At 36.9% G+C, this 11,922-nt stretch overlaps 2 protein-coding genes across 4 annotated transcripts; one reads left to right on the top strand and one right to left on the bottom strand.

The window, feature by feature from the left end:
* Positions 1 to 11: 11 nt before the first annotated feature.
* Positions 12 to 3,892, top strand: LOC109704744 (serine/threonine-protein kinase OXI1-like). The gene is made up of 3 exons (XM_020225512.1): positions 12 to 865; positions 2,723 to 3,154; positions 3,229 to 3,892. The coding sequence occupies exons 1-3, from the start codon at positions 462 to 464 to the stop codon at positions 3,668 to 3,670; spliced, it is 1,278 nt and encodes a 425-aa protein (XP_020081101.1). The 5' UTR covers positions 12 to 461; the 3' UTR covers positions 3,671 to 3,892.
* Positions 3,893 to 4,058: 166 nt separating this feature from the next.
* LOC109704745 (solute carrier family 35 member F1-like) lies at positions 4,059 to 10,667 on the bottom strand. Of its 3 annotated transcripts, none has more exons than XM_020225513.1 (12): positions 10,513 to 10,667; positions 8,851 to 8,945; positions 8,116 to 8,173; positions 7,333 to 7,527; positions 6,875 to 6,951; positions 6,236 to 6,318; positions 5,788 to 5,839; positions 5,453 to 5,521; positions 5,253 to 5,339; positions 5,094 to 5,155; positions 4,650 to 4,789; positions 4,059 to 4,557 (listed from the first exon to the last, which is right to left on the bottom strand). In XM_020225513.1, the coding sequence occupies exons 1-12, from the start codon at positions 10,631 to 10,633 to the stop codon at positions 4,514 to 4,516; spliced, it is 1,083 nt and encodes a 360-aa protein (XP_020081102.1). In that variant the 5' UTR covers positions 10,634 to 10,667; the 3' UTR covers positions 4,059 to 4,513. The 3 variants fall into 3 exon arrangements, with proteins under 3 accessions (XP_020081102.1, XP_020081103.1, XP_020081105.1); XM_020225514.1 differs by having other exon boundaries at positions 4,059 to 4,554; XM_020225516.1 differs by lacking the exon at positions 7,333 to 7,527.
* Between the last annotated feature and the right edge of the window lie 1,255 nt (positions 10,668 to 11,922).

Raw genomic sequence — 11,922 nt, 5'->3', positions numbered from 1 at the left:
AGCTGATGTGGTGGGCCTGGTCCACGCTGTTCAAAACCTTAACTACGTGTCGTGGTAGTGTACCCCAAAGTGTCCCCATTCAATGTTTCTCGTACGCCGAAAGCGGAAGCGGCGTACAGTTTGGGGTACGCTTTATCTACTGAATATTTTGTATAATAAAAATAAATTGAAAAAAAAACGTGCGGTGTAAAATGCATACCTTCGAAAACTCCACGTTCGTCACGCCTCTTCCCAGGAAACCACCACGTCATCCGTAAACCCACCACTCACCGATGACCACGTGTCCGCTCTTTCTTACGTATAGAGGGTGTGGTCTATAGACCTGGTTCACCGAATATATTCCCGCTTCCCTCCTCTCTCTCGCGCGCGTATGCTTCGTCCCCAAGCAATGCATCGCTTCAAAAGCTCCCCTCCACATCAAAACCCTAACCCTAACCCTAACCCTAATCCAAACCCTAACAATGGCGGATTCCCCTTCTCCTTCTCCGACTCCGCGGCATCTGGATCTCGGCGATCTGAAGGCGCTCTCCGTCCTCGGCCGCGGGGCCAAGGGCGTCGTCTTCCTCGTCCGCCTCGCCGGAGGGGGGGAGGAGGAGCCGCTCCTCGCCCTCAAGGCCATGTCCCGGGCGTCGCTCGAGCGCCGGAGTTTGTCCGGCGACGGCGGAGGGGGCGGCGCGTATCGGAGGGTGCGGGTGGAGAGGGACGTGCTCGGGGCGCTGCGGCACCCGCTCCTCCCCGCGCTCCGCGGCGTCGTCTCCACGGAGAAGGTCGTGGGGTTCGCCATGGAGCGGTGGTGCTGCGGCGGCGACCTCGGCGCGCTGCGGCGGCGCCAGGCCGACGGGATGTTCTCCGACGAGGTCATCCGGTGAGCTCCCCCAAACCCTAGATCACAAAAAAAAAGATTTTTTTTTTTTTTTTTTTTTTACTACACCATTACTCCTCATATAGTATACATTTTAGTCCACTTTTTTTTTTGGGTGTAAAATGTACGGATGATCCCTCTTCTATCCCGTGTCTCAATTTGGTCCCTGTAATTTCTACTTAAATGTTTAAACACACACACACATATATATATATATATGTAGCAATTTTAGTTTCTAATTATTAAGAAAATTCAGATTTTTATGATTGAAATCTGAAACAGCCACTTTGTGAGGACTAAAACCTTAATGAGAAAAGTATAAGGACCAAATTGCGATATCTGGAAAGTACAAGGACTATGCACATATTTTGCATTTCTTTTTGGGAGGGGTTAATATTAGAGATCAATTATTTCAATCAAGTTCTTTTCCTTGTTTATTTTCACCAAAAAAAATTTAGGTCACAAACATTATTATTATTATTATTATTATTATTATTAGTTATTATTTATTATTATTATTATACTTTTGTGGTAATGCTTATTTCTCATCAAAACAACTAATAAATATTTAGGACTTAAATTAAAAAGTTGAAAGGAGGGGAACCAAAGTTTTTTTTTTATTTTTATTTGCAAAACTTTGTTTCTGATTCTTGCTTTAGAAGAAACATTAGATTTTTTTTTTTTTTAGAAATGGCTACTTTTTAAAGTAAAAATAAAAGTAGGGTCAAACAGACTTTTATTATAATACGCCGTCATCGGAGGGATAATCCCCTTTATCCCCCCAAACAATACTCAAAATGGGATATTCCTCTTGTTCCTGATTTAATGGGTTATTCTGGAGTAACCCGTTAAGCTTAATTCTCTCACTCAAATAGTACTTAAAATGAGATATTCCTCTTGTTCCTGACTTAACGGATTATTGTGGAATAACCCGTTAAGCCTAGTTCTCTCACTCAAACACTACTCAAAATGGAATATTCCTCTTGTTTTTGGCTTAACGGGTTATTTTGGAATAACCCGTTAAGCCTAGTTCTCCCACACAAACACGACTCAAGATGGGATATTCCTCTTGTTTTTGGCTTAACGGATTATTCTGGAATAACCCGTTAAGTCTAGTTCTCCCACACAAACACTACTCNACACAAACACGACTCAAGATGGGATATTCCTCTTGTTTTTGGCTTAACGGATTATTCTGGAATAACCCGTTAAGTCTAGTTCTCCCACACAAACACTACTCAAAATGGAGTATTCCTTTTGTTTCTGGCTTAACGGGTTATTTTGGAATACACCCGTTAAGCCCAGTCCCCGTCCCTTTTGCTTCCTATTTTGCCCTTTATCTTCTTTACAATTCATTTTAATTAAATTCAAGTAAATCAAGTGAATGCTCAAATTGTATACTACTAAGTTATTTTTTCTAAGATAGTTTATAGCATACTAAATTTGTGAAATAATCTGCCCTTCTATATTAAAATTATATATTTATATTTAATTTTAATTAGTTGTTAAATTATAAAATTGGAAGCATATTTTCACAGCTATATTCAAAATTATATTATTATATATTAATTCTATCTCGTTCTTATATATTGAATTTTATTTTATTACTATATTCAAGGGCAAAATTGTTAATTTGTTTAACTTTTATCAATTTAATATCTTATTTTACTATAAATATCCAAATACTATAATAAGGAATATCCTCTCTAGGAACAAATAATCAATATCCAAACATAATTTAGAACTTATTTCAGATTATTCTAGAATATTTCCTATTATCGAGAATAACAAAAGTAATATTTGAAAATTTAGTTCTCGAAACAAACGTAGCCTTACTGAAAGTGTTTTACCACCTCTCAGCTTCTACGCGGCGGAGCTTGTGCTTGCGTTGGAGTATCTCCACGGATTAGGGATTGTGCACCGCGATCTCAAGTCGGAGAACATCCTCATCCAGGACGACGGCCACCTGATGCTCGTCGACTTCGACCTCGCCGCCAAACTCCCTAACCGATCTCCTTCGCCTTCGCCTTTGCCACCGCCACCCCCACCGCCGACTGTGTCCGTCGCCTCCTCCGTAGGTAAGAAGAAAAAGAAGGTGAGGAAAAAGCGCCTTTCGTCGCACTTCTGCCTCTCGGGCGATCCCGAAGTGTCTCCGGAGACTGCCGCCGGTCCGCCACCGTTGGAGGCGAAGCCTGCGATGTCGTCGTCAAAGTCGAACTCGTTTGTCGGGACGGAGGACTACGTGGCTCCTGAGGTCGTGGCCGGAGGCGGCCATGACTTCGCAGTTGACTGGTAATGTAAAACAGTTGTTGTTCTTTAAAAATTTAAGCTGTTAGAGAATAGTGTTTTAATATGTTCTGCTGCAGGTGGGGCCTCGGGGTGGTTCTCTATGAGATGCTATACGGGCGCACGCCCTTTCGGGGGCAAAACCGGAAGGAGACTCTTTACCGTATCGTGGCGAAGGATCCGGATCTGGTGGGGGAGAGAACGCCGTTGCGGGATCTGATCGCGAGGCTGCTCGAGAAGGACCCGGCGAAGCGGATCGCGTGCGAGGGGGTGAAGCAGCACGCGTTCTTCCGAGGGGTGGATTGGGAATCCGTGCTGACGGTCGCCAGGCCGCCGTTTATCCCTCCACCGGGGGCGGAACGGGAGAATGAGGATTGCGACGCGATCGACGTCGAGAAAGTGGTCGAGGAAGTGTTCGAACGCGGCGACGCGGCAAAAGGAAAGGGTGAGAAGGTGGAGAAGAACAGCTGTGAAGAGCAAGTGAGAGACTCTCCTAAAACTGATGATTTTTCCGTGTTTTAACTTAATGATTATTTTATTTATTTATTTATTTATTTATTTATATATATATATTTTTTGCTGGATTAAGAAAGGAGGGAAAAAAAATGTAAATTGATAGAGGTAGAATTAGAAAAAACATTGATCCATTATGTATTAATAATGTTGATATTGTATTTGATTCTTTTGTACATAAAAAGAAAAAAGAGAAATACAAAGAGTAAGTAATTTGAATTTTTTTTGTAATTTATTTTTTGAGCCAAGTTCTATTGCTAAAATTTCCATTATTTTTGTTACTCAATACAATTTTATTTTGTAAATGTAAATCACAATGACGAGTGGATTTTAAAGCACAAAAGCCAATTACACTGTAGAAAAACAGATCATAAAAAGCTTACAAAAAGACCCAACAAACAAAAGGAAAAATATTTAAAGAGAATTGAATTTACTGCAATGCTGGTAAACAAACAACACAACTAAGTCTCGATCTTTTGCTGTGACAGAAATCTAAATTAAGCTTCTAAGAGTGCTTTTCTGAACAGCCCCACTAAAATAGCATTTCTGCGAAAGCCATGTAAATGCTTTGACTATAAGCAATGCAGTAGTACTTCGCACAATTGTCGACTATCACCATTACATGATCAAAGACCCATTCAGCCAAGGAATGCGAAATTTTCACGAACAGTTTGGAATCAGATGGGCTTCGCGGAAGAGCACGAAAGAACGAAAAGAATATGCTTCTGAGAATGTGCTTCTGATTCTGCTTCTGCTGCTGCTGCAGTATAAGCTGGGTCGAAACAATCTGTCGAAACCACCTGCTGATCTACGAAATGATTCCGCCGGAATCTCTCCTCACACTGGCTTCCGTCATCTCTCCTCGCTGACGAGAGAGTAGTAATGGCCCTTCCCTTCTACACAAAGAGGATAATTGTTTCTCTCACTAGCCCTTTTAAGCACTACTACTCGATCTATCAGTTTGTTTCAGTGTGAGGAGGGTTTTTACCGTCTCTACTGCTTGAATTCCCGCAAGAATTCGAGATCTCAGCCAAACGATCCTGCGGAGCCTCCTCATCTCTCTCTTTGCCTTCAATGTTGCCGCCGCCCTCGCCCATCAGAGTTCCCGTATTATCTTCATTCTTGCCTCTGCGTTCAGAATTTCAGTCAGTTACGGTGACAATTGACGTATGTTCATGTATTTATGTTGTCATTTGCTTGGATGATGCTAAATTCCGGCTAACTATAACTCGCGTTATCGATGAACTTGAGGAAAGATCCCAATATTTAAAGGGTATTTGTTTGTATTGTTAATATTCTGATTTTACACTACAAAAAGTCGAGAGAAGGGGCATCATCTTTGCAAATATAGACTATTTTGAGGATTAGGGCTCGAAGTTACGCGATCGAGTGATATGCATGCAACGGGATATACATGAAAAAAAATCGATACCCCGAATAAATTACGAGTCCGACTCCCACAGCTGCAAATGCTACAAAGTAAATCCAGTCGACCTATGACGGGAAAAGAGTCAGCTTCAAATACAAAAAAATTATGGTACTAAACTTTCGAAAATTTATTGTGAGAAACTCATAAACAATGGTAGGCGACCTTTTCATGATAAGCGAAGATGCGGATAAGAACGGCCCACATGTCGGATGTTAGCAATGAAAGGTTTAGCATTGTTGACCCACTTAACTGCACTAAATGTATTGAATCCATAAAGTGTATAATAAAGAATTGCATCGTTATTAATAAGAAAAAGATAAACAACTATGTTAGCGCAAATGAAGCAAGTTTCCGAGCTATACCTTAAGTAAAACTGGGACGGTAGAATAGAACATAAACATTGCTATTGCATATCCAAGAAAAGGTAGCACCTGACGGGAAAGAAAAAAATAATAAAAATACCAAGTACTAAGTCCGAATCTAAAACTTAAGCTTTTCATACTAAAACACATTTCAGCAAAAACTTTAAGAACCTCCCCTGTAGCATAGCCTATTTGTAATTTACCCCCGGCCCTAGTACTTAGATTTTCTTTTAGGGCCTGCCTTAAAATGTTGTAAAAATAGGGGCAAAGTGTTACTATCGTTAACCACAAGAAGGGGAGAGAGAGAGAGAGAGAGAGAGAGAGAGAGCGCTTACAGCACCAGCCGTCCAGTGTATAGATTTCAGCGCATTTCGCTCAAATATGCTTCTGGAGGAATACAGTTAAGGGGAGAAAATAGTCAAGAGAAGGTCAGTTTAACTAAGTCCGAGATTTCTTTTTCTTTAGCCATGCACTAATATTAGTTTACTAGACGTAAAAAAACAATTACAGCAGAACATCTAATATTCTATTAATTATGAAACAGGATTTTACACGTTGTACGACATGTCATAGAAATACAGCATGACTAGGATTCGTATACATGTTAGTATTTGTGACAATACCGAAGTGTAAGAAGTTCAGAAGGAGAAAGAGAAAAGGTTGTTTATCTGAATGGATTCAAAAACGAGGAAAAGGCATCGAACTTGCAATTAACACAACAATATAATGCATCTGAAATGACGAGCATGCAGCATGTATAGATACATTAAAGATGAAGGATACATTTGACAAGCACCGACAACGGCTCCGAATAAGCCGAGCATTCCCATTACCTCAACTCTGTCCCCGTTCTTCACAAGAAACTCCTGAAATGTATAAATATTTCCCAAGTAGGTTAAACAAATGTTGAACGTATTCAAAAAATAATGCTATGCATTACATATTCGTGGATGATACTTTTATGATCTAGGCACGTACTATCTGTACGTATACACAAACAATATTCTAAAATACATGTTAATTTTGTTTCTACAATAGACTATAGAAGATATGTACAAGTAGTCAATTTGACAGAATCGAAGCTTTCAAAGTTCAGGGTGTCAATTTCGAAACACGCAATTTTTCAGTGTCTATATGTTTTCACTAATAATCAATTGTTACTATAATGAATAGAGTGGTGAATAAGTGGGACTGTTACAGAAGAACACTGCCGATACGCATGCTAAGGTTGGAATTTATAATTTACACTTTACAGAAACAAAAGTCTCGTTGTATTACTTAACGACAAAATCGACACTGTGTATGCTTTTCCCCGTTCATGCATATGATTGATTTTACCAACATTATTTTGCAATCAATATATTTGCCAAAGAGCAATTTAGAAGAAAAACTTACTGGCATAAAGCTTAATTAATATTTTACCTCGCTAACATTGCTAACAGCATAAAGGGTGGCACCGGCAAGTACAAGCATATCTCCTTTCACTGGATTGCTCCCTCCTAATTTCCAGTAGACATAATGGTGAGAAATTAGCAAAAATAGTTCACATCATTTCAAGAGAATAGAAAAGAATAAAGAATCACTTTATGTCAGTAACATTCGAAAAAAGATTTGGATTGAACTTGGAATGACATCTAAGAGTCAATTGTTTGTTGCCTTTTGTGGTTGGTACATACTAATTGTAAGCTAATAATCAGAAGACGTATCTTTCCCCACTTTGAGGGAAGTTTCGTAAGATAAACTAGTGAAAGAACAAAATGTAATGAACTTGTTTGTAACACTTGAATTAATGAAAAAAATGTAATTTAACTTTGAGAAACATAGGTAATCGAAAAGGATGACTTCTTCTGGCAAATCTCAACTTACAAACTCTCAATTACCTGCTCTATCACCTGCATGCACATCAGAAAACACAACTAAGACAAGTCCAGTGACGCAGATAGCTATGCCAGCAAACTTCCTGAATCTATATTTTGTCTTGAGGAACATCCAAGTAAGAAATATGACGGAGGGAATAGACCAACAATCCAGAAGCATGACACTTGTCAACGGTGTGTACTGATAAGCCTTGACCACTATACAGATAAAAGTGGGTCAGCAATTCTTAACATAAGTATCATAGTTCGCATATAGCACTTTACGGCATTAATGTTGTTACAAAATGAAAAAAAAAATGATGCCTACGATTCTGCAGAAGTGTTGTTTGAGTGACATTATTTACAAAAGAACCAGATAGCTCCTTTATTAAAATTATCAGCAATAGCTTCCTACTAAAGTAGAAGCAGAAGCTTCAAATCTGAGCTTCTGCTTTTGGGGTCTAGAAGTTCATTCCAACTTCTTGCCACAGCAAAAAGGCTGCAAGTCAATGAGTCTATAATTTCAATAGAAGCACATGTTAGAAGGTATGTATAGCTGGTATTTGATTCAAAAAGAATAGCAGAGAGTGAACAAAAGATAGCCTTTATTCTAGCTATCATATTTAATGAAATATATAAAAAATAATCGGTACTTAAAAAATACAAGTCAATAAAAAGAAAGGCAATCTAACACAGAAACCCTAACACAGCTATTCAGACTGTTGGTAGGTGCAGCCAATTATGAAGTAACCAAGTACATAAAAAAGCAAAATATTATTAAACTGTTCACGCAAAATTGTCACTCACCGAGAAAGTTTGCCTCCACATCAACAAGGCCAAGTATTAAATAGTAATACCATTTCATCTGTACAAAGTGAAATACAAAGGTAAGTACACCATTGTGTGAATTACATATTGGTGTGCATGGTAAGTTTGTACATTATGATACACAAAATGTATATGATCTAAACATAATTTCCTAGTTAATAATGGGTATTTTTCATGCAGATCCTGCAAAATCGAATGTCATATATACTCTTCAAAAAAGCTTCATTTCGTGGCTACACCTACAAAAAAAATCTCTCTTTATACAAGAGCAAGTTCCTCTCATGAATTGAACGACTCTGGGAGCAAAGATGAGGATATTTATGTGAGGAAGTGTACATTCTAAATGTGGCACCCCTAATCCTATATATGAAATATAATAGGACAAAATCTCTCTTAACCCGGTTATAACATTTTGGATGATGGCTAGACCTAAGAGGTTAAGATGGTTAAGCGTGTTAGGTCTAGAATAGTTCTAGGATGGGGGACCCTCAATGCGAAGTGGAGCGTCACACTAAATATGAAAATTCCACATTTTACGAGGATTTATATTATAAGTAGATGATTTTGCAAGGATATACAAAAATGCAAATATGCAAAGGCACTTTAATATTTTTAAGGGAAAACTTTACAAAATTCAGGGACGATGCATACATTTAACTAAAGTGTTACCCAAAATTAGAAATAAAGATAGCAAACAGTAAAAAAAAAAAAAACCTGAAGTGGCCTTCTTCGATATATCATGTAGCCACCGTACACAATTGCTAATAGTACATAGTTCAAGAATGACTGCGATGTTGGAACAGCGATCCCTAAAACCAAACAAACCCAAATTTAGAAAATTTCAACCTTGCAATTTACTCTTATCTCAGATGCAAACCAAAATTTGGAACAACTATTTAAACCAAATACAAAATTTCATTAAAATGAGTTGGCATAATAACGCAGTTCCTATATCCAAGCATCTATGCTAATTGCACTCTAAATAAATAGATTTAAAATCCGAAAAAAAAGAAAGAGATACTCTTCTTTCCTAGATCTACTTTAGTTGACAATTTATTGAACAAAATATTCCACTTATGTGATTATAACTTTATCAACCAACACATTTACCTAAGATTTGCAGCCAAATTCACAAACCAGTCCAAATTTTTGGACCTATCTTAGTCAAGACCAAATTTCAGATAAACTAGATCCATTAGATCCTGAGTAGGGCTCCGAGTCTTAGTTAATTTGCAATTTTGTTTTCCTAGTATGATTAGGAGTCAAATTTACGTGGGATTAGGATTCAAAAATAGAGTATGATTATTAGTTAGAAAAGATATCAGAGACAAGGGCGACAGTTTAGGTATCCTTTTTTTTTGAAGTTAAAATCAGAATATTTCCGCTAACTTTCCCCTGATTGGCAATTTGGCCCACTAGCTTTACTAACAAGCTTTATTTAGGGGGTGTTTGGTTCCCCATAAAATATCCTATAAAATAGTTTTTTGGCTGAAAAAGTATTTTCCGTTCATTTAGTTCCCAAAAAAAGTAGTTTTCTTGAAAAATATTTTTCCAAATTTCATGGAAAAGTCTCCTTTTCATTTTAATCCGGAAAACGGAAATGATGGAAAAGGGTGCTTCCCAGAAAATAGTTTTTTTTTTCTAAGTTTGATCAGTAAGTTTGTTTGCACCAATTCAAGCTTTGTTTGTCAAATTGCTTCGAAAAATTTTATAAAAAAAAAGTTACTGGATACTTTTGAATCAAATTATAGTTAGTGGGTCAAACTGCAATTGGAAAACATTTAGTGGATTTTTTTGTGATTTAACTTCTTTATGTAATTAAGCCAAAGTAAAGGAATAAAGACAATAAAACTTACCCCAAATCAACAATCCACTATTTCTAAATTTAAGTAACAATATTGAATCAACAAGGGTGTGATTTTGCATCAAATTAAAGTTAAACAACCCAATTATAAGGAACAAAAACTGTAAAATTGCATCAAATTAAAGATTTTCTTTTTCTCTTTTTGAGAAGGCATAAAATTAAAGTTAGTGGGCAAAATTGGAATTAGAAAGCAGTTGCTGGGGTTTTTCGTAATTCCCACAACCTCTTTTTGTAATCAATTCCAAAAAAAAATGGGAGCAAAAAACTACAAAATTTGCATCAAATTAACGACCCAAAATTGCTAAAAATTTCAGTAACAATACTGAATCAACAAGGATATGAATTTGCATCAAATTAAAGTTAGTGGGTTAAACTGCAATTAGAAAACAGTTACTGCGATTTTTTGTGATTATAAAATAAATTTCCCCAAAAGAAACGAATCGGCTCAAAATTTCTAAAATTAATTAACAATAATTACTTGAAAAATTTAAAAAAAAAACGAAGAATCGAACCTCGGCGAGAGAGCTCGGAGGAGGAGAATCCCGTGGAGGTGATGAGAAGGGAGACGAATTGCCCTAACCCTAACCCTAGGATGACCCTCTTCGACTCCATTAACCCATCGAAGCTCACCATTGTCGTAAAGAGCGAGCGAGAGAGAGAGAGAGAGAGAGAGAGAGAGAGGTCAAAATGGATATAGTGGGTGAGGGTAAATTACATTTCAATCCCTAATCTTTCAATAAAATGTACATTAGTCCTCTGACTTTGGGTAGAATTTTTTGGTGTAAAATGTTATAAAGACCCCCTAACGGCTAGCTCTTTTGCAAACATGCACGTAAACTCTTTAATTTTGACAATTAGATCCTTTGATAGTAGGCATATCAATGGGCCGAAACCCACGCAGATTTTTAAAAATTAGAACCCGAATCCGACTGTCAAATCCAAAATTCGAACCTAAACCGGAGTCTGACTGATTTCAAAAATCCAGTTTCAAACCCAAACTTATCCAAAAATCTGGAATCCGAACCCGAAATAATTATTTCTCTTTACAATATTTCAAAACATATTAAATTAGACCTAAATTTTTGAAACAAAAATTCAAATATAACTTCAAAATCCATATCGGATTTGAATCTGGTGCAGTCAAAATTCATATCCAAATCCAAATTCGTCGGGTCTTTATTTTTTATATCCATATTCGAAAATATATTCATTTAGCATCGGATAAATTCGATCCATTCGAATTCGAGTTTGGATAAAATTTTAGATATTTGTAACCATTAACAAAGTTATAATTAAAATAAAGCTCATTAATTGCTCAACATTCACAAGTAAAACTATTTTTTTAAATTTAATATTTTTTAATTAAAGCGTGGGTTGCATGTGCATTTAAAATATTAATTATTTAGCTAAAAAATGTGAGGATTAAAATGAAAAATGTCTAAAATTTCAGGGACTGGTTGTTAAATTTACGTGAGAATAAGGAATCGGCTAATTTGGAACGTTCAAGCAAAAAAAGAAGGGTGACGTTGAAACGTTGAATTGCGAAAAGAGTTCAAAATAAGAAAAAGAGAGAAATGTGAAAATGTATAGAGACCCCCTCAACTATATGCTATTCTAAAATTGCTACCCCAAGTATGCTTTTTTGGAGCATTAAAAAAAATTAACTAATTTTAGGCCAAAAAATAAAAATTTTATCAAATTTACTAGTAGACTCGTAAAAGTTGATAAAATTTTTAACTCAAACTAAAAAGTTGAGAAAAAAGTTTAAGGGGGTATTTTAGAAGTTCCAACAGTTGAGGGGGCTCCACACATTTTTTAACCAATGAAAGTGGAAAAGATTACGTGGGACCCACTTTGGATAAATAATTTTCCAATTTCTAATCATAGGGTTGCTTTGCGTATGTAACTTCTTTTTTTTTTTT

This window comes from Ananas comosus, unplaced genomic scaffold (assembly GCF_001540865.1).
Source record: "Ananas comosus cultivar F153 unplaced genomic scaffold, ASM154086v1, whole genome shotgun sequence".
In the NCBI taxonomy this organism is placed as follows: Eukaryota; Viridiplantae; Streptophyta; class Magnoliopsida; order Poales; family Bromeliaceae; genus Ananas; species Ananas comosus.
This window is presented reverse-complemented; position numbering and strand designations above follow the sequence as displayed.